Genomic DNA, 22,018 nt, shown 5'->3' with positions numbered 1-22,018 from the left:
AGAAAGTGAAATAAGAATTTTTGTTTTCTGCTATGCAGATTTGACCCTTCAGAGTTGGGGAACCACAAAGCAAAGCCAGTGACAGTGAGTGGAAAAGGCAAGAGTCAGGACCGTGTGTTAGGAGCGGAACCCAGGCTTGATCTGCAGAAAAATATGTGTCCATGCAACTGTAATCTATTTACATCAACTCAGGCTCTTGGTGTAGTGTGTCTAAATAGTGTTAACTCATCTTGTGATCGGTACAGGCTAATGGCCTACAATGTAGGTTTACACTTTAAGAAGCAAGTAAAATTGCAGATGAGAGAGGCACGCTTCTACCTCAGAGGAGGTAAATGAGGCCAAGCCAGGTTGTGGGGAGCTGTGTGGTTACCCCAAAGACCTACTGCAAAGGAAAACCCTTCCAGATTCTCTCTCTATAAAAATTCTGCACAACACAACTATCAGTGTAAAATACAGACATTTTTGCAATGAAGATGAGCTGGGGTTTAATTTGGCTAAAAACTGAGGCAAGTTAATCCCGTTTAGGCAAGGATCAAACCAGTTCCAGTGCATCTGTGTCAGTGCTTTGCATCTCTCTAACTAGATTGATTAAAAATAACTTGGTTACAAAAGGAAAGTGTTTCTGCATCAGGGCTCAGCCCTGCCCCTGTTCCTGCCTTCATTCCCTTCCTGCAACAGGAAGGTTTTGGTCAAGTTCCCCTCCGGTTCCCTTGTGTCGAAGGTGAGGATGGAGATACTCGTGCACCAGACCAGGCAGCTCACAGAGCTTGTTCAGGAATCTCTGTGTCCTGTCCAGAAGATGGTATAAAGTGTTCCTGGTCAGAATGATTTACTGGGTCTGATTTCATCTCTCTGAGAGAAATGAGTAATCAATTGTTAGGAAAACAAATACCGGTTGACCTCTGTTTGAAGCTCGTATGTTGGTAACAGCATTAGGGGGTTGTTATCTTCCGCTATCACAGACAACTCTAAATGGGTCTGAGGCCAAATTTAGAGGAGTTGAGCTTTCACCCCTGGCAGGGCCGGTGGGTGTGAGGTCCTTGCAGCCCTGGTTGCTCTCTAGGCTGGCGAGTCAGTTGGAGCCAGTGTGTCACGGAACGCAGCCTGGGACTGTACTGCACTTACAGCCCCAGCTCCAGCCCCGTGTCCCCCAGGCTGGCAGCCTGCCCTGTCCCCCTCCCCAGGATCTCCTGGCATGTTGCCATGGGGGGCACCCACTGGCACGGCTCAGGCAGAGCGAAGGGGGGGCTGTAGGTCCGCAGCTCCCTGAGTGAATGGTCAGCAGCAAAGCTGAAGTGCTACTTGTTGTCTTCTTTTAATTAATACATTATTCAGCCAGGGTGAGAGGCTTTGTACTTTTGAGGTCTGATGTAGATTTGCAAAGCTTTGTTGCCACCATGGCCAGCTTTGTCCTGCAGGTACCAAAAGGAACACCCTGTACAAACACATTGGCATTCATGAACGGGTTCAGAGCACAATACACTGCCCCTGGCTTTGATAAGAGCCTGTCCCTCCCTTCCCTGGAGAGTGCTATCCTGACTACATTTTGAAATCACAAACTGTGATGCTTATTTAAAGTAGAATAGCCTGTGTTTTCATCTTCGGGAAGCCACATCCTATCCTCAGCCCTGTGTAACCGTAACTAGCTCTCAGCAGCTTTCACAGATGTACCAATGCAACAGCCTGTGCCCACAGCTGGGAAACCGAGGCACAAAAAGGCAGTGACCACACCAACCCTGTGTAAAAAAGACAGAAGCTTTTTTTTTTCCAGTCTGTACTTACTCTTGGTATCACTGTGAGATTTTATCAGCTCTTGCTATTCAGAGATTTATATGAAATCATTTATATTCCATTGAAGTAATTTTCAGAGATTAATTTCTTAGGGTATTAGCATTGATTCCTGAGTGCACGTGCCCTCTCCTCCCACCACCAGTCTCTATCCAGGGAGAGCTGCATTGTCTGAGTTGGAGGAAAGCTCACTTGCCCTAATTTATTGAAAAAATTAATTTTAGGTTTAAAATGGGGCTGTCATTTATGAACCCCCTTCAATCTGTTCTTCACTCCTGAGTTTTCACTCTGACCTTTTCCATATCTTAAATCCTCTGGGCTGTACGCTGTGTTCATTAGTTGAACGTTCAGAAGGGAGCAGCAGGTGTGGGTTGTGGATAAGGACTGCATGCAAGCTTGGCTCCGTGCTTATCCACGTACCCCTAGCAGGCTGTGGCTGTAATTTAATTTAGGGCAGTGCCAGGATTTGGACTTTTTAAGAGTTTTTCACAGTTTGTAAGTATTAATAACAATTTTTACATCAGCTGTGGAAGTAGCTGCCCCCTGGCATTGCATGGAGTATGCAGTAATGATACCTGCACTTTAGAAAAAGAGCTGGAGTACGGATGTGGTGCACCCCAGTAGTGCAGTTGAATTCCTGGTCAGGGAGGCTGGAATGGTAGAGCCAGCCTGGTGAGAGAGGGTCGGGGGTCCCAGCAGGGTCACTGGGGCTGACCCGGGCTCAGTGCAGAGCTGCACTGCATGCGGCTCGGGGAGAAACAGGTCATTCCTGGAAATGGGCTGTCAGCGTGAGTCAGAAAGGAGAGATGGACAGACCAGTGAAAACCAGTGAGGTGATCTTTAGAAATATCTTTGCTTTTCCTACCTGTCCAGTTTTGGGCCCCCCACTACAAGACAGGCATGGAGGTGCTGGAGCGTGTCCAGAGAGGGGCAACAGAGCTGGGGAAGGGGCTGGAGAACAAATCTGATGGGGAGTGGCTGAGGGCACTGGGGGTTCAGCCTGGAGACCAGGAGGCTCAGGGGGGACCTTCTCGCTCCCTCCAGCTGCCTGAGAGGGGCTGCAGGCGAGGGGGGTCGGTCTCTGCTCCCAAGTAACAAGCGACAGGACAAGAGGAAATGGCCTCAAGTTGTGCCAGGGGAGGTTTAGGTTGGATATTAGGAACAATTTCTTCACTGAAAGAGCTGTCAAGCACTGGAACAGGCTGCCCAGGGAGGTGGTGGAGTCACCAGCCCTGGAGGTGTTTAAAAAACGTGCAGATGCGGCGCTTAGGGCGGTGGGCTTGGCAGTGTGGGGTTGACGGCTGAGCTTGATGATCTTAGAGGTCTTTTCCAACCTAAATGATTCCATGATCCTGTGATTCTATTCTATGGGGGACTGCAGTCAGTATTTGCGAGCTTTCCAGTGCCGATGGCTGTTCCTGAGGTCCCATTCTGTCAGGCATGGCTGCACGGATTCTGCAGACAGACATGTCTTACTACTTGGGGATTTGGGCATGCTTTTAGTATGGATGAGGCTGTTTGTGGAGGTGCTGTGGTTCCTGTGTCAGTATTACTGATTTCTGTTGGTAGCTGCCTGTGGAGAGCACCCCAGAAGGGAAAGCCCCAGGCTGTCAGGAGAGGGGGGCTTGTAAGGTACCTCCAGCATCTGTGCCTGCAAGACAAGCCCAGGGACAGCACTAATGGGCTGGCAGTGTGCACCCCCCAGGCATGGGTCTGCCTTCAGCATTCCTTAGTGCTTTCTGATTTTCCTCTCCCTTGCCAGCATACGCTCAGATGCTGCGTACAAGAGTGCAAAAATACTCTGTCTTCCAAGGGCTTCCGTCTCCTGTAACATGCCAGAGGCAGAGGAGAGCAAGGGCTGGTGTGTGTGCTCCCAGGGATGGGTTGCCTACAGTTACAGCTCTGAAAGCCATGGAAAAATCACCAACTTCATCAGTGTGAATCTCTCATTCCATCTGAAAAGAAGGTTCCCATGAGAAGGATGTACTTTATATCCCTAAAAGACACTAAAATCTATCTGGCTAGAAGGCAGATAGCAATTGGAAGAAATTAGCTTTATATCCTGGTGCCATCGCTGGATAAAATACACACAATCAGTACAAACTTTAAAATGCTTTGAGCTTCTCTTCCTCTTCTTCTTCTTCTTCTTCTTCTTCTTCTTCTTCTTCTTCTTCTTCTTCTTTTTTGTTAAGGAAGAGTTCAGCAGCAGCAAAATAACATTTTCCTAACTTTATTCTGATTATAAACTTCATTGATTGGATATTTTTTAAGAACATCATTTTGTTTAAGAATATTATTCAGTCTCTGAAGTCAGCTATTACCTATTAAACTGAAGCTCTTATATATGCCAATACTATTAGACAGAAGGACAAATGAAAAAAAAAAAGTAGTTTAGGTGCTAAAACATGTATTTGTGTTTGTCAGGCTCAAAGTCATACGCCATCAGTAACCCTGTGTAGTTTAGATTTGAAATTCAAAACTTGACTCCTGCAAATGCTTCTTGGCTCCAATTGTTGTTGAATGTTAAGTAGTGTCTCTGAAGTGAGACTAATAGCACAAAATGATATTGAATGTTTGCAGGAATGGGACCTCACAAAAAGGTTTATAAAAATCTGCTGCTAATAACAGTGTTACATTTTGAATAAAACCTCCAGAAAAGATGAGTGGCATCTCAGTAAAAACAGGATTCCTGTTGATTGGGATTACATTCCTAGAGGAAAGTCTAAGGCTTGTTCAGAAGAGCAGAAAAGTGAAGCTAATTACAGGCAGAAAGAGAAATTGGCTGGTCCAGATCCACTGTCTAGCCACTATGAAATATGGCGTAAAAGGCAGCATTAGTCAGAGGTTAAATATTCTTTCAGTGTAAATACTATTTGATACGGTGCCTGATTTTTCAGAAGTGCTAGATGTCAATTCTGCTACATTGCTGCAGCTCAGCTTTTGTGAACGTTGGGCACGTTTTAATGAAGTGGGTGAAGCACTCTTTAAATAATCTTTTCATTTAATCTGGCCATTGTTCCTGTAGTCCACAAGACCTGGGTAAATTTTGTGCCCTTCAGCTTCAGATTACCTTTTGGCTGAAATGGGACTGAAGGACAAAATAAACACAGCCAAGGTTACAGGCTGTTGAGTTCCGTAGTTCTCGAGCACTCAGAGGCTGCTGTGTGAATATGCAGTCTGAGGAAGGAACACTGGGGGTTCTGACAGTCAAGTTAAGGGTGTCTGCGGTGAAATCTGTACGTTGTTTGACGGTGCCATAGGTTGTGGTACATGCACTGAAGAATTTTTTCCAAAGAGCCCCACAACAGTGACCATGCCCACCCCAGTGCTCAAGCAGCAACCCGGTAACAGCCAGCCAGTTGTGCAATTACAGGTCTTTTAATGTTAATTACGCTGAAATACGGGGTTGTTTGAACTTTCTAAAATAAGTGGGTTTTACAACGTCAACAGGTATTTGATTTTAACTGTAAATTTGGAATAAACCTGGATAATCGCAGTCCCTTCCACTGCTAACTCTTCAAGATTATCAGGGAATTACCTTTTTCCCAGTGATAGTGTGGTCATAAGGTGCTGGCTTCACAGTCAATACAGAGTGAGAGATACCTGGGCGTACCAGCTCGGAAAGGCAAACGCAGCAGGAGTTTGGAAAGTCACTGCCCAGAGGGCTGGAGGCGAAGCCGTGTCTGACCATCCTCCCTGTCCCGCCGAGGAAGCAGAGTAAGCCTGGCCTGGCTGGGGCCAAAGGAGAGACAGTGACCCAGGAAGAGAGGACTACAAATAACACAAATAATAATCACTGAGCCTAACTGTGAATGGAAAACTTACTCTAATAACCCACTGAAGGTACCGTTCGACCTGACCTCTGATGAAGCGCGGTGGCTCTCCTTTCGCAAGTGCCATTTCTTAAGCAGTCAGCGGGGGGGTGGGTGCTGGGTGCCCTAAGAGGAGGTGCAGACGTGAAGAAGGGGTAGGGTCACATACCGTGCCCCGGGGAGGATGCCGGCGTTGGCAATGACAGTAATAGCTCTAACCATGTTGTACACCTGCGTATCACCCTCCGAACAGATCCGCCTGCGGGGAGAACAAGAGTCTTCAGGGAAACACCACCTTGTGCAGATGAGGAGTGAGGTGCAAGCTTGCTTTGAGGAAGCTGGGATAAACCCTGGCTTGGAATAAAATGAGCTGAGGCTGATGTACAGGCTTCTTTTTGGTGGTAGTAATGCTCACTGCAGCAGTATTTAAACAGAGTCACAGAGTGTGGTTTCTTCACTGCCCGGACCTCCCTGGGGAGGGGGAAGGAGCAGCCCCCCAGGCCCTGGTCTGCAGTAGCTTCTGCACCTCCTGAGCACACAGGGGTATTCAGCCAGGAGGCTGTGGGGAGGGCGAGGGAGTGAGTGACCTCTGCATTACAGACCTGCAGCCCCAAGAAGTCTGCGTGTTTTAGACACCACCCCGAGTCCAGCATGATCGCCAGGGCAGCCCACCGGGGCAGGGGCATGGCAGCATGAGACCCTCAGGAAGCACATTTGTCGTTTGTGGAGGCCATAGCGTGCAGAATGAATGTGCAGCAGGATGGTACCACAGAGCACCTGGGGCTCCAGGTTCATATGTTACTTCATCTCCTGATGCCTGGCTTGCGTGCCAGTCCTGCACAGACCGACCGTCTGGAATTTCAGGTCTGGGACAGGGAAAATTCAGCTGGGCAGTTCCCAGCAAAGAGAGCTCTTTTGCTGGGTGTTACTGGTCTTCTTCCTTGTCGCCTGGTAGCCGCAGTGGAGCTGTGCTGGGTCCTTACGTCAGCTGGAGCTGCCAGAGCTCCAGCATATCTGGCTTCCTGCTGGAGCGCAGGCCAAAAGCACATGCTTGTTGGGTTCCGTACTTCCTTCCAGATTGTCCTAATAATGTGTCTGAACGTGCAACAGAAAATATTCCAGCGCTGGGCTGCAGAGAGAACGTGGATTCTCTCCTCTACTGCTGCCTTCAGTCTGCTCCGCTCTCCACCCACTGCGAGTGTGAGGGCTTGTTCCAAAGTTCAAGTTCTGCATTTTCCTGTCTTGCCAGAAAGATAAAAGGGCTGGTAAAACTATAACTTGACCTTAGCATTGCACCGCAGCAAGGGAGATAAGGTGCTAAAGGAAATACAGAGAGCAAAGCACTGATGGCTGTGGGAAAGGGGACCCTGCAAGGCCAGGGTTCCCCGTCGAGGACCCGGGTGTGCTGCTTGGGAGCTGCTGGTGGGCCCAGCTCTCGGGCAGCAGTGGCAGTGGATTGCTGACCAGGATTTCAGTCTGGCGTGCACCATATTTTTGCTCTGCCGCACAAAGGACCCCTGTGCTGCTGCTGCAGATTTGAGAACGAAAAGATTGACTGAAGCTGCCTGTTATTATTTTTGGCTACTCCAGCAATGTATCAAAAACCTGATGCTGGGTTGGTGCTGGTGCCCTACTTTATAGAAGCCCTGAAAAGCAGATCAAGGACAGCAAGCTTGTCTCTCTGCATGGCATCTGCCAGCAAAGGGTGAGAAAACTTCAAACCGCTGGCGGGGGAAACAGGGGGAGGCAAAAATGAGGCAAAACGTGCTAAACCCAGAGCCCTGCTTGCAGACTGCAAGGGGAAAGGGTCTGCATGTGCTCCGCTAAGGAGGTGAGGTGGGAAATGTGGAGACTGGGGTGTCCTGCTGCCAGCGTGGCTGGTGAGCTGATGCTGTTGTCCCCAGGGTGCGGTGGGGACCAGTTTACCCTGGAAGGACAAAAAGGACTCCATGGTGACACACAGTGCTCCTTGTTATTTGCACCCAGCCATAATGCTGCCAGTCTTTCACATTTTCTGCATCCTTTGGAGGTGAGAGAGGATCATGCCCACCTCTCTGGCTGAGGAGGCACAGAAGTGGGATGTGCAGGAGTTAGTGTCAAACTGGGCAGAGAACTTAAGAATTTTGACTCGTCTCAGCACTGCGCACGGTGGTGCTGGCTGAAGGGACGGTTCAGCTGGGAACCTGGTTTGCAGGTCTCTGGAGGAGGCGAGACTCCTGCCTCGGGCAGTGTCCCGCTCTGAGCCCAGCTTCCTTCCCTTCTGGCGCGGGGAAGCCCCCAGTACCCTTTCCAGTCAGGGATATTTGCTGCCTTCCCGTTTTCCCCTCCCGTGCCTGCTTTCTCCGCCGATCCTGAGCAGCCCTGCAGGACCGGAGATGTGCTTTGGTGCGGACACGGACGGTGGCCCTTGGGAAGTGGGAAGGCAGCAGCCGTCAGTAACAGGCAGGGGACGGTGCCGTGCGTGGTTTGTCATTTACTGGCCAGCCCTGCTGGGTTTCTGACGAGTAATGGAGGCATTTGAACACGCCAGGGTGACAGCCGCGGCCTGGCGGGGCTGGGTGAGGACGGTGCCGGCAGGGCGGCTGGACCGTGCTGCGGGCCCTTCCCCGCCGCCCCCGCTGCCCGGCTCCGGCGGAGCCTGCAGCGCCCCGGGCCGCGCCGGGAGTGCGGGTGGCCGGGCCCGGAGCGCGGCGTCCGCCCGAGCCCCGTCGGCTGCCTGCGCCGCTGGGCTGCGGTGCGCGGTGCGGAGCCGGGCTGCGGGAGCGCGGTGCGGAGCCGGGCTGCGGGAGCGCCGTGCGGAGCCGGGCTGCGGGAGCGCCGTGCGGAGCCGGGCTGCGCACCATGGCTCACGCCGGCTGCTGCTGCCGGCGCTGCCCCCCGCGGCGGCCCGCGCGGTGGCGGAGGTCAGTGGCTCGGCTCGCCGGAGCAGGGCGGGAGACGTGCCGAGCGGGCGGCCCGCCGGCGGTACCGCCTTGCCTCCTGCCCTCGCCGGTTCCGCCAGCCCCGGCGGGGGGCGCGGTGCCCTAGTGCGGGGCTCGCCAAAATAAAGGCTCCTGCAGAACGGGGTTTTCTTCCCCCGGGTTTTATCACAGCAAAATGAAAGCGGCGAACGGGCGGGCGGGCTCGGCCGCAGGGGCAGCGGCAGGTCGGCCGCGGGGGCGAGGCGGGTCCGGGCGGCGCGCAGGGCAGAACCGTCCCCGCCCCGAGCCGAGCCCCGGCTGCGTGCGGCTGCTGCGGGGCGGCGGGCGGGGGCGGCGGCCCGGGGCGCTCTGCCCAGCTACAGCGCAGCCAATCCGGCGGCCCCGGCCGCGGCGCGGCGGCCCGAGGGGGGCGGGGCGGCGGCGGGGCCGGCCCGGGGCGTTGGGGCTGGGGGCGGTGGCGCTGGGGGTCCCGCCCGCGGGCGGCGGCAGCGCGGCATGGCCGAGCCGGAGCGGGGCGGCGCGGCGGCGGCGCGGCGGGAGCCGGGCCCTGCGGGTGAGTGTCTGCCTGGGTACGTGCGTGTTTGGGTGCCCGGGTACGTGCGTGCCCGTGTACATGCCTCCCTGCGTGCCCGGGTGCCCGTGTACACGCGTGCGGGGGCCGGCGCTCTCCGCCGCCTAGCCCCGGGCACGGCCGTGGTTCCTGCGCGTCCAGAGCAAACTCGGGGTCCCGGAGCTCGGCGGGGGCTGCGGGCGCCATCCGGGGCCGGACCCGCACGTTGCCCGGCGGGGAAGCGGCCCTGCCTCGGGCGGGGCTGGTTGTCACAGCGGCGGCGGGCGGCGGGCCGGGGCAGCCCCGCAGCGGGGCCGGGAGCGGAGCGGGGCGGGGAGCGGAGCCGCTGCGGCTGCTGGCGGCCGCGGGGTGAGCCCAGCCCGCCGCTTGCCCCCGGCCACGGCTGCTTTTAGGAGCGCTCCGTCCGTGATTCTGTGCGTTAGGAATTTGTTTTCATCATTATTTATTAAATAATCGTTCATAAATCATTATTTCTAAAAAAAACCGTAGCTGCCTGAGGCAGCCGCCCTGGCCGGGCTCCGGAGATGGGGCTGGCGGCTTCGGTTCCCTTGTGGTTAATCCAGGAGGAGAGATCTCGCCTGGCATTGCCCGTCTTGTCCAGATTGTGCCTCCAGACTTAGGTTAAGCAACATTTCAGTGATACAAATGAAAACCTTTATCCGCAGCCTTTTCCTACCATGGAAACTTGTTGGTCTCAGATCTGGGAGCGCCCCGTGACCCGCAGTCCCTGCCTGGGGTGGTGGCGTCTGGGGGTCTCTGGGGCAGTGCTCCCAGCAGCTGTACCTCCTGGCTTTGCCCCTGCCTCCTTGGAGGTTTCCCGGCTGGTTTTGGGGGTTCGGTGGTCCCTGCCGGCTCTGGAGGCTGGTGCTGTGGGAAGGGCTGGTCCTCAGGGCTGTGCAGCGGTTTGGGCACCAGGTTGGAGCGGTGGATGTGCGGTTGCCATGAGCATCAGGTGCCCGCAGATGAGGCACGGTTTATGCTTGTTTAGGCCATTGTGATACCAAAAGATAATTTTTTTTTTATGTAAGCGTTGATTTCTGTTAAAAGCAAGATGGTGGTGCTGTATTGTTGCTGGGAAAGAGGGAGAAGTCCCTTTGCTTCTTAACAGTATCTTTGGTTATTGAGACTCAAGTACATTTCTGATCATCTTTTGCTTCTTGCTCTTGATGCATGTTGCTTGCTTTTGCAGTTTCTCCCATCCTGCGCATTACAGATGCAGTCAGCGTCCTTGCTGGTTGTACTGTTCTGGACTTTCAGGTTGTCACTGACAAACTTTGCAGTGGCGCGTTGTTAAACAAATACCTGCGCTCAGGTGCATGTCACGGGTTAAAACCATCCTTCAGGTTTGCTCTGGCAAAAACAACGTTTGGAATCTGCTATGAGCTGACAGAGTCCTTTTGAATGTAATTAATTCTGCTGCCAGTTAAAACTGAGAACAGTCTAAAAACAAGGGCGGACATTAATAAGTTTAATTATATGTCCTTTGTGTTGCTCAGCAAAGGTGTTGCATTAGTGAGGGTAACATGAGGCGGCGTGAGTGCGCTAGCTGGTGTTTCCCAGCGCCCTGTTGCCCAAAGAGCATCCACCTCCACTTCTGCCCACCAGCATTGCCGGGGCTGGTGTTCGGAAAATGGCAGGAGAAAGTTCAGGCTAGCAGAACACGGGAGAAGGATATGCTGCAGGCTGAGACCTCACCCATGTGTCCTGTCCTACGGGAAGAAAAACATTCTGTCGTTTTCTGGAAGCATGCAAGTTCCTTTGTGCTGTTGTTCTTGGTTATTCCCATAACATCGCTTTCTTATTTATTTGTTAAGTTGAAGCAGGATGAGGCATTGGGGAGGAATGGATGAGAACTCCCAGCGGTGGTCAGGAGGTTAGCGGGAAGTCAGCAGCAGGCAGGGGGGCCAGGCAGGCACTGCTGATGAGCAAGGAGAGGGCTTGAGGGAGAGCTGCTGCATAGGAGAGCCTGGTTTGCATCTACTGCGGGAAGAAATGCAGCCATCGCACCAGTTTGGGCCCTGCAGGGAGCGCAGTCCCAGTTTGTAACCAGCAGCAGCGCGGCTCCGAGCCTCCGGTGGGACTGGCTGTGCGCAGCAGAGCTGCCCGGCCCCTGGTGAAGCTGGCAGAGGATGGCGTGTGATTTACTCCCATCTGTGACTGCTAAAATCCTTCTCCCATCTGATGTTGCAAATCAATTTGGTGGAGTTGTCCACTTTGTTCTCAGTCATAACAAAACCTAATCCCCAGGCTGGAGACAGATTTAAATTCTGTCTATGCTGCATGTAGATCTCACGGTCTGTTCCGCTGTGTTTGTGCGTGCAGGACCACCTGCAGCGGACATGTGCTGCTGAGAGGGTAGGGATTGCCCTAAAGACCCTTTTCCCAGCTGGTCAGAGAAAAGAACTGTCAACCCTTGAAAAGCTGTATGCAGGGAATGTTTCCTGACCAGGAGCCTTGTCGCAGAGTCAAACCTGTAATTTAGGAGATCAGATCCCTCTGACAGTGGGGAGGCGTTCATTGCAAAGGCTGACTCAGCAGCTGGTATTAATGGGACAGCTTCGGCTTAGTGCCTGGACTTCTTTCAACATTCCCCAGTCTGCTTGTGCCTTCAGAGTAGAACAGTAGGAGATTTAAGAAAGGCTCTTTAATTTTTTCCCCATTGTTAATTGTTTCCCCAGTGTTGCATTTTGCATCTGCTCCATCGCTCTGCAGCTACCCAGCCAGGTTCCCTGTTTGTTTCTGTCTCTCAGAAACATCAGGAAAACTTTTAGCATAAAACCACAGAAGCAGCAGCAGCTGGGTGGTTTCAGACAGGTGAGGTTCTGAAATGAGAAACGACGGGGTTGCCCCTTTGAGGGCTTGTCTTCACAAAAAAGCAATTCTGGAATAAAAGCGTGCGAGTTTAAACACACAAGACCTATTCCAGAATAATTCTGTGTAGACAGGCCCTACATTTTTTCCCTCGTTGTAGCCTCGGCAGAGTATCTTTGTTCCTGAAAGAACATCGAGCCTGGACTCCCAGGCAGTCCCTCCGGTCATTCTGTGGAGCTGCTGCGTGCATGGTACGGTTGCTGCCTGCATTGCTCAGCATCCAGCCCTGAAGTTTGGTGAGGACAGAGTGGATTGCTACCCACGCTTGTTCCTCTGTGTCCACAAAGTCTTTGCTGCAGTCCACAAGGTGCTGGTTAGATGAGGTGTGCTGTCACAGGCTGGTAGTACCCGGCATCCCTAATTCTGGCTGGCTGTGGAGGAAGCAGGCAGGGGGGGATTGCATCCCTTCGCATGGTAATGTTTTATGACTTTCATTATTTAGAACAACAGTCCTCTCTTGTTGCTCTTGGGCAGTAAACCTCTTCCTTTAATAACCAGAGACTGCCTGTCTCTCTGTAGGACTCTCCAGGTCAGTGCCAGTAGCAGTAATGTTATTTCTCTTTAGAACTAATGTGGTCTTTTATGAGATTCCCACCAACCCCCCCCTTCATTTCAGCTGAACTTCAGGCAAGTAGAAAGGGATTAAAATAAGGCCCATGGCAAAAAGAACTGAATGTGCTGTTTGGAAAGAGGGTTTCCTGCTGTGAGATGTCTCTGGGCAGCTGGCCGTTCCCATCATACTAAGACAAAGGTGTAGGAACTGAATTTGATCAGCTTATGTAAGCTGGGATGGGACCTGGAATACACAGCGAGTTATTACAGCAAGAGGTTGGATGGCCCCACAGGCAGCATTTTGAAAAGCGATGGTGGAGGGATGAATTTGAACAAAGTACCTGTCATCTTGGAAGTGTATGTACACAGTAAGCAAACGATGTTCCAGGTGACTTTGCCTGTTAGGATGTTGGATGGCTGAGGAAGAGCAATAGTTTACAAGGACTCTGGTGTCTCTCTTGCCACAGATGCTGCGCTCTGCCCACGCTGGGTGCAAGCAGGCAGAGCTGCAGAGTATCCGTCTTCGTTACACTGTTTTGGGGACATCAGGTTGTCTCCTGGTGGAAACATGCCTGCCTCCCTGGGAAGAGACCCTGGCTGCGGATGGTGAACCTCGGGCAGAGCTGGAAGGAACCCAGACGAGCCCCCCAGCAGCTGGGGCACACGTCAGCACAGCCGCACCAGTGCCCGATGCCGCATTGCAGGCTGGGTCCAGCCATCTTAATATTTCTGCACTTCTTTATCAGCAAGTGGATTTGTTGGGGGTTTTTTTAGCACTTGCCAGGCTTCACCCAGTAAATTGTCTTTGGACGAAGCCCTCCCTGTCCATATGGCAGTGCAGATGGAGATGCTCTGGCACCGAGGGCTTCGCTGTGACATGCAGGTGGGGCGCTTGTGTTCTCCCTGCCCAAACCGGGAACGCTGATCAGCCTTTCCAGTAAGCAGAGCACCCTCACCCTGTGAGCCAGGGAAGCAGCTTATGGCCTTGGAAGGACCATTTTCTTACTGTTAATGCAAAGAGAATTCGGTGGGTGCTGTGACAGGGACTTGCAAACATCTTCCAGTAAGTAGGCTCCTGCTGCAAATGTCACGTTACTTACCAGAGGACATGAGAAATGATCTCTGCTCTGGAACAGGCTGTTACAACGCAAGGGCCATGTGCCCTTCGAAGACTGGTTGTGTATAGCCCTTCCTTGCCTCTGGGGCTCTGCAGGCGTCCCCTGGGCCGTGCCAGACTGCCGCGGGTTCAGTGCCGTCAGGGCCAGTTCGGGAGTGCTGGGCAGAGGATGGGGCCAGTTGCCCTAGGAGTAGGCTCTGCATGGTGCTCATCCTGCTCTGCCGGGGCTCCTCCGGCAGACAGATCTCTCATCCCTTCTGGTGAGATTCCAAACGAGAGTCTCTAATTAATGACATCTCCGCACTTAGCTATTGATACACAGACAGATGCTGGGCCTTTTAGGGCTGGTTGGAGACAGGCAGCGCTCCCTCTGTACGGTGCAGCAGCTGGTGAAAAATATTGCTGTTACTGACCTGGGTTGGATCCGAGCGGCCGTTCAGGAGTAAAAAGCATCGTGGGAGCAGGTCCTGCCGCAGCAAGAACCTGACAAACCTGACAAATAGCCTCCTCCCTAAGAAAAGTCCCGTTAATTTTAGGATTCCCAGAGGCATACGGCAGAGTATGGAGGGATATAAATAAGCATTTGCTGAATCTGGTGAGAACATAATATGTCCTGAGAAACTCCCCCTTGGTAATTCTTAGTATTGCACATCTGTACTCCCACCCGTGGCCTTGCAGCTGCAGTAATTTTAAATGAAAAATAGACTTGTTTTAATTTTAACAAAAATTCTTAGGCCAGCATGGTGCAGTCCAGCTCGGCGATGCACATGTGTGCATTACAGCATGTAGTTCCTGAGCTAGGGGTTCAGATCATCAATATTTGTATTTGTCCACACGAGAGTGTGAGTCTCAGCTTGGTTACTTACCTTTTCTATTTTCATCTGTAAAATATGGAAATAAGATCTACCATAAATGCCTTGATTCTGGACTTACTGGGGCTCGGTGAGCAGGCTGTGTTGTCAGGTCTTGAGCTGCTGGATATTAGTTCTGCACTCAGCATCCAAAGGGAACTTGATCTGTCTGCCTGTATTACAGTTAATTTACAGTATCATTCAGAGCAAAAGGGTATGGACCCTTTTCTGTGAAAATAGTGTAAAATTGCCACAAAGTACTGGGAAATGACTGTGCTCAGTTCCTAAAGATCAATTTATTCACCATAAGAGATATGGGGTGAGTGGGCAGTTTTAGAGAATCGCTAATGGGATGGAGAGCCTTTTGCTTCAAAGCCACCGCTTCTGATCCGGCACAGGGCTGTCCTCACCCAGGGCTTTTAACATCTGGGGGCTGGTGGTTGTCCCCTGAGAAAGGACTGTGGTGTCACAGCCTGGTTTTCTGCAGACCCCTGCACAGGTGCCGCCACGGCTGGTCCTGGCTGCCAGCCTCAGTAGGTGCAGGGGTGCCTGGGGACCGCTGCCACCAACCCCCTGGGCAGTCTGTCCCCAGGCTGGTTACCCTGCGGTGCTGCGGGCAGGAGGGGTGGCCTGCAGCTTTCAGAGCAGTCCATTTAGCATGCTCAGCTGGAGAACCCAGCTGCGGGCTGGTCTGTTGTCACCTGGGGGTTCATCCATGGCAGGAATCTTAATGGCAGACCTGGGGAAGCACCTGTCTATCTGCTGCAGCTGTCTTAGAATCTCCTTTGGCTGGTTTCTGGCTGCGGCTTGGTGTGTGATTCACTGGGAGCTATGAATTCTGCACGCACTACTGCAGTTTCTCTTGTGTTTTGGTCAGTTTGTTGTAGAGAATGACAAAACTCAACACATGGCAGAAGCAGCAATCTGAGAGTATACTGGGGTCATTGTTTCGCTTATAAAAGACCACGATGAGAATATCTCAAACTCCCCTTATTTCTGTCTCTCCATGCCTTTGGAGAAGGCGTTGTATTCTTTGTAGAGAGAGGGACATGTGGTCTTTTTGAAGACCCTAAAGCGCTTGCCAGAGGTTTTAAAGGTCAAGAGTTACCGGGATCAGAGCTTTTGTGAGCTGGAACATTTTACATGGTGCAGGCTATAGAGAAGGCAGCTGCTCCCTTTGCTCTCAAGGTATTTTTTTCCCTGGCCACTTCATGGTTTTGCTGTGTTTTCCCTGGGAGTACCTAGCTAGGTTTCTCTTTTTTTTTTTTTTTTTTTTTTTTTTTTCCCCCCCCTTGAGCTCTCTGGTTTTGCTTTAAGAGTTACAGCACCATTGATTGTATCAGCTGTCTCAAAAATGGTGTGCTGCTTGCTGTCTGTGGGCTCCCTGCTGCTAAATGCTGCCAGTGGGACTCCGGAGCATTTAGATCAATCGATAGGGCTATCATGGCCTTATTTTCCACACTGTCCCCATCCTGGGGACGTGTGTAACAATTGGAGAGAGCACACGAGCCCCGGGGTTGTTGGTTACAGAGGATCCAGACTCTGGCTGCATCCGTGGTACAGATGTGTGCAGTTTGGTGGGGAGAGGAGGGCGGAGGGATGTGTTCTGCCCTGGTGGTGCCAGCTGCTCCCCAGGAACACTCTGTACACAGTGAGCGAGCACAGGTCTGGGGTTTTAGAAGGATCTGCCGTTAATTCCTCCCCATTTGCAGGTAACATCCTTCAGCAGGGACTGGGTCGGTAGGAGAGGGTGCTGCAAAACAGCGTGAGATGAAGTAGGATGCTGCTGGGATCTCCTGTGTGCATGCAAACCCAGTCCTCTGCTGCCATTGGTGCTAAGCACCTACAGAGCTCAGCACCGGGTGCTGTACTAATGAGCACTAATGAGGTTCGTGCTGGGGCCAGCCGGCCTCCCTGATCCCCTCCTGGTGCAGCACAGCTGGAAGCTCTCTGGCAGCAGGTATCGTGGCCGTTTGCAGACACACCCAGCTGTGCAGGGACCCACAGCCTACAAACTGCTAATCACGTAGAAAAAACATTTATTACTGAAGATACAGCCTGTAACAGAACCTGCTCACCAAATTATAAATGGGACAATGTAGCAGTCCCTGCTATTCTGAGCCCTTGGTTATCTCGTGGCAAAAAAATACCCAGGACTATTCTGCAGTTGTTGCTAACAGGTGGACTAAATAATTTATCTGCGCAGAAAAGCATCCACTGATAACTGCTATATTTTTCCTCTAGATCCCATCTAATGCCGAGGCTGAAAGAATCACGCTCCCACGAGTCTTTGCTCAGTCCCAGTAGTGCTGTTGAAGCTCTGGATCTCAGTATGGAGGAAGAAGTGGTCATCAAGCCCGTCCACAGCAGCATCCTGGGACAAGACTATTGCTTTGAGGTAAGGAGCCCCTCCGTCCCTCCCCGGGGCCGCTGCTGCCACGTGATGGGGCTGAGTGGGGAACCAGGTGTGGGCTTCTCTCGTGGGCTCTTGCTGTTACAAAGTGTTTCTGCTCTGAATTGCTACGCAGAGACCATTTTACAGGCAGAAAATTATTCCCATCTTTCCAAGGAGGATCATATCCACAAAATCGGAGCAATGAGCTCTTTGCCTGCTAACTGTTGTCGCAGCAGAGCTCACTGCTGGCGCAGGTGCTGAACTACTTAAGGCTGTGTGTTAGCAGAGCGTAGGTTTGTAGTTTGTGTTCATCCAGATACTAGAAAGTGCTAATCCCTACTCATTGCTCACAAAGACATTAGCCTCCTGTGGTCAGTGGGAGCGCTGAGGACTTTGTCTAGGAAACTGAAGCTTCGCTTGTTTGGGTAAATAAAAAAATCTGTGAGTTATTTCAGGGTTTTTTTAACACCTGTTATGGCGTGTGGTTAGGTCTGTACTAGCGGGAGGTAGTAGGACACATACAAACCAGTCTGTAGTCAGATAATTCGATGTAGCGTGTCTTGGGAATCATTTGTCCTGCGACATGGATGGCAAAGTATTACTGCTTATGGCAGTGGCTGGATATAGAACTGGGAAGCGGTGTTCTTACAGTAGCAGTGTGGTCGATACTTGTGTTTCTGTGAAGAGAGGGTAACCTGTTTGTACTTGGGCGTAGAAGAGCAGGTAAATGGTATACCCATGCTTGGATTGTACTGTAGGGCATTGTGGGACTGCAGGCTTTCCTTGGATGGGCAGCACCAGGTGAAAATGGCTTTGTCAGCGTCCAAGAGGAGTCAGGCTGGAGAGGTGAAGATTTTTTTTCTTTACTGAAATCAGCACACTTTGAAAGAAATCAGTTAAAAGATCCATTTCTTAAAATACAAGCAAGTAACACAAAAACGGTCTTACAAAAAATAGCTCCAAACATAAACTCTGAAGTGGGCTGAGATATAAATTTTCCAGTGCTGTTCATTCTCTGTAGAATTGAGCAAGTGCGGCAGGTCAGGAGGAGAACAGTTTTGTAAATTATATGGCCTCTATTACATTCCACTCAAGAAAGATAAAATGAAGCTAGATGGAAAATAGATGTGACATCCATAATATAAGACTTGTTTACCAATTCTGCTCAGTGCACAAGAGCAGAGGGAAGGGATGTGAACAGTACTTGTAGAAAGTTGACTGAGAGGGAAATTACACAAGTCATGCACTTGTAAGGAGGAAGAAAATTTTCTTTTTAAGTGAGTTGGATAAAGAAGAGTCATACAGAAAAAAAGAACATGTTAATTGCTGTTCTGCAAATCCTGCAGAGGAAAGGCAGAATGCCAGAAAACAAAAGGGACATTGATTTGTAACTGATGGTTACTCATCAGCAAGCTCCAGCGGGAAGGACTGAGGTGAGAGCTAAATGGCATATTGTGTTAATGCGTTGGTCTTGCGTCTCCAGAGAGCTGCTTTCAAATTCCGAGTGAGGTCAGCACTGAAATGAGTTTGCAGATCTCCCAGGATCCCTGGTGGGTAGCAGGCAGCGGCCACAATCCACCGTGCATCTCGGTACAACTGATCGGAAGCAAAGGATTAGCGTTGCATTGGGCAGCACAGGGCCGGAGGGATGAGCCTGGGCTGTGCTTCACTCCCGGGCAGGGGAGCAGCGTGGGCTGGGCTGGGCTGGGTGGCTGCTGCGGGCCCCCCAGACCCCCACCTGCGCTGGCACAGACATCTTCATCACATGCTTCTCCACGTCAGGCAGTAGGGAAAGCTGAGCGGCAGAACCACACAAGCATCTTCTCCTCCTCAGTGCTTGAGTGTTGCCTTGGGTTGTCGTTGTGTCCTGAGGGTCCTGTCTATGGCCTCTGATCCTGGGTCCCTCAGCGCTGCTTTGGCTGGAGGTACAGGTGAGCCTCGGCAAAGCCTGCTGCCGCCCTTTAGTGCAAACCCAGCAAAGAGCCGTAAAACTGGTGGTGGTTTCTGTGATCTGGCACTGGGAAAGCTCTGCTTGAAGTCTGCAGGAGGTTGGAGGGAAAACTGGAGCTTGATGGCCAGGAGGTGTCACGCTGCTTGCGTCTGGGAACACTGAAGGGGAGAAGCTCAGCTGATGTCCTGCAGAAGGAGCCGGGACCAAGAAATGACAGGTGCCAAGGGCCTGCCAGTCACGGCGGTGAGGGGGGGTCCTGCACAGCAGACTGGGAAGGTGCTGCCTGGCGGTGATGGTGCCTTGTCCGTGCACTTCGAGGCTCCTGTGGGTCTGTCCAGGGGGCTCTGTCAGGAGCAGCCACATCGCTGCCTCCCGTTGAGAAGCGAAGGGTTGCTGCAGCTGGGCAATGCCAGCCTCACGCTGCTCTGACCCACCTCCCTGTGGTGGGTGGTGGGGCGGTGGGCAGTGCCTGGGCAGCTGCAGCCATCACCCGCTGGCTGGTGCCTGTCTCGCTTGCACGAGGCATGGCGTGCCACATGTCCGCCGAGCTGCAGCAGCAGCCGCATGGCTCGGGGAGCGAGGTGGCGAGATGTGCCGTGGCTGTGGATGGGGTTGCACTGAAGAGGGCAGGTTCAGAGAGGGAATTGGCAGCGCACCCGAACGGAGACAAAAGCGAGAGGTGCCAAAGCCATCTGCAGTGGAAAAAAACTAAGTGGCTCCTTTGGAGGCAGCTGGCTGTGCGAAGGTGCAGTGCAAGCGTGGCTCTGCTGTAGCCCGACCGCCCTGCATTGAGACGTGCTGAAGCCCAGCGCTCTGCTCTGCTCCGTCAGCGGGGCTCTGCCGGGGCAGGGCGAGCCAGTGCTAATGCAGCGCTTCTTCAGATGCTGCGTTTTGCTTTTTCTGCTCATTTAGTTCTATGAAACTTGCATTTTTCTGACTTGCCAAGTACTTGGCAGTGGGTGTTTACTTGTTTTCTTCATTGATTTTTTTTAAAAAAGTTACTCAACATCATCTTCTTTCTCCTTATAAGACTTCCCAGTCAGCATAATCATCTAGTGCTGCTGCGTGCTCTGCGTGTGCTAAATATACAGCGGGCATCCAAGTCCAGTGAAGGAGACTCGGAGTCCTGGCTCCCAGAGCCTATTCCTGGCTCTGCTATTTATGGGCTCCTGGTGGCTTGGGCCGGGCTGGGGAGCTGGGGCCGCAGGGCTGTGTCACTGCCTTGGCGGACCAAAGTCTCATCCTGCGGCACAGCTCGTGTCCCGGCTGTTGTGGGACGTAGCTGGGGGATGCAGAGCGGGAGAAAGAAAAGCTGTAGTTGCTCCAGTACAACTGGAACAGTGTTGCCTCATCCTGGCCTTGCCTGAGTGAGGGAGAATGTAGTGGAGCTAAATTTAACTCCACTAAATTTAGTCCAGCTGTGCAAATGCTTGCTGTTCCTCGCCTGGCCCTGCGCAGCCCCGCGTGTGCAGGGCTGCCCCGCGTGCCCTCCTGCGCTCGAGCTGTACGGACCCGCTCGAGCATCACCCTCCCTCCTAAAAATCTTGGGAACACTCTGAGTGAAACAGCCTCAGTAACTCAGTTACCGTCTCCTGTTGTTGCTCCAGAGGGATTCCTTCATGTGCACCTTGAGGAACCCGTGCTGTACCTAAGACATTCCTAAAATGACAAGATTTTATCTGGCTTTAGAGATCACCCATCCAAGGACTGTGGGTAATGAATATGAATAAGTAACATTTTAGAAATTAATGAGTTTTATTAATTGAGTTTACTCTGCACATTAGTAGTATTCTAGCATATCCAAAATCTTGATGAGACCAGAATACTCTCCTTATAAAGATAATTAATATCTCATGAAGATCATTAATGCCATATGATGTTTAGGACAGAGCTCAAAGCTGGGATGTTACTGCAGATCTGGGGAAAATTACTTTTTTGGTCACACATGGTAGGTGCAACCTCCAACTCCCATCAGATCATATCACGAGGCTTTCCCCCTTCTCTCACTTAAGTGTGACAGTTTTTAGGTTTTGAGTGATTAGTTAATCAGTAATTGTTTTGGAATTGAATCATAAATTTTACCATGATAACTCAATGATAGTATGTTGACTGAATTGTGGCAAGAAAATATATTAGATAGTCAACCTAACAGATAGCTGGTAAAAACCTGACATTTAATTAACAGATTCAATAGAAGGACAGCTAAATTGCATGCTTATTTATTTGAATACAAACCCTCTAGGTAGCTGTGGAATCCATGTGCGTCACCAAGGAGAACTTGCCTTTAAGAGAGCATCTTTAAACAGCAATCAAAGTTGTCATAATTCTCTTTTATGGGAGAGCTTCCGAGTTTCCTACCAAATTTGGTTTCGAATACATTTGTACGCCAAACTGCCATCGGAACAAAAGAGCTAAACAAAAAGCTAGGTGAGAAATGGACTTGGAGGCGATGGACTCATGGTATAGTTACTGAAAGATGTGTTTGACCTATTCCACCTATATTAACTGATTTCTCAGCATTTGGTGGGGACTGAATTTTGTTGACCTTAGTCAGAATGTCAGTGGGAGGGTTTTTCCAGCTGTGGGGTGAAGAAACCCAGCTGTGACACCTGCAGGGCAGCGGAACTGTACCAGGAGCGACAGGACTTTGATGTTTTGGACTTGAACATGGTTGATTTTGAATCTTTCGGAGCTGAATTAGATGAGCCAAATAAGACAAGGCTTGGGCTCTGGATTGTTAGGTTCTTGTCTGAAGAGCAGTTTTGAAGCCTTAGAAATTCACATCGATCGAGCAACCAGGGAGCTGTCTGGAGCGATGCTCATGTGCTGTGCATCTTCTGTGTTACTTCACTGGAAGTTCTGTTCTTAAAAACTGCAGCTAAGAGGTACTTCTGGGATCTTTGTGTTTGTAATTCACTGTTAAGATGGTACAGCACCATGTCAGCAGTAATGTAGCCATGCGTGGCTTCTCTTCAGGTGGTGTTAGCGGTCAGGTGCGTGGCTGTGCTCGGCTTGAATGCCGTTGCAGGAGCTCTGACTGAGAAAAGGATCAAGATGCAAAACTGCCAAACCCTCTGGCAGGGCAGGGCAGGGCATATGGCTGAGTGCTGTGGACGGAGCCCTGCGAGTGATACACCTCTTGTGTCAGCAGGCGGCCGTTGGGGAAGGTTCAGAAGCGGTGGCTCACAT

The 22,018-nt window shown here is 51.6% G+C and overlaps 1 protein-coding gene across 1 annotated transcript in view; it reads left to right on the top strand.

Moving 5' to 3' along the window:
- Positions 1-22,018, top strand: part of DAB2IP (DAB2 interacting protein) — a 167,258-nt gene that overhangs the window by 102,739 nt on the left and 42,501 nt on the right. The window contains 1 exon segment of the mRNA XM_055719686.1: positions 16,728-16,881. Within this exon segment, the coding sequence (XP_055575661.1) occupies positions 16,728-16,881 (154 nt within the window).

The sequence above is a fragment of the Falco cherrug genome, chromosome 9 (assembly GCF_023634085.1).
Source record: "Falco cherrug isolate bFalChe1 chromosome 9, bFalChe1.pri, whole genome shotgun sequence".
In the NCBI taxonomy this organism is placed as follows: domain Eukaryota; kingdom Metazoa; phylum Chordata; class Aves; order Falconiformes; family Falconidae; genus Falco; species Falco cherrug.
The sequence above is the reverse complement of the archived record's forward strand: the minus strand, read 5'-3'. Positions and strand labels throughout refer to the sequence as shown.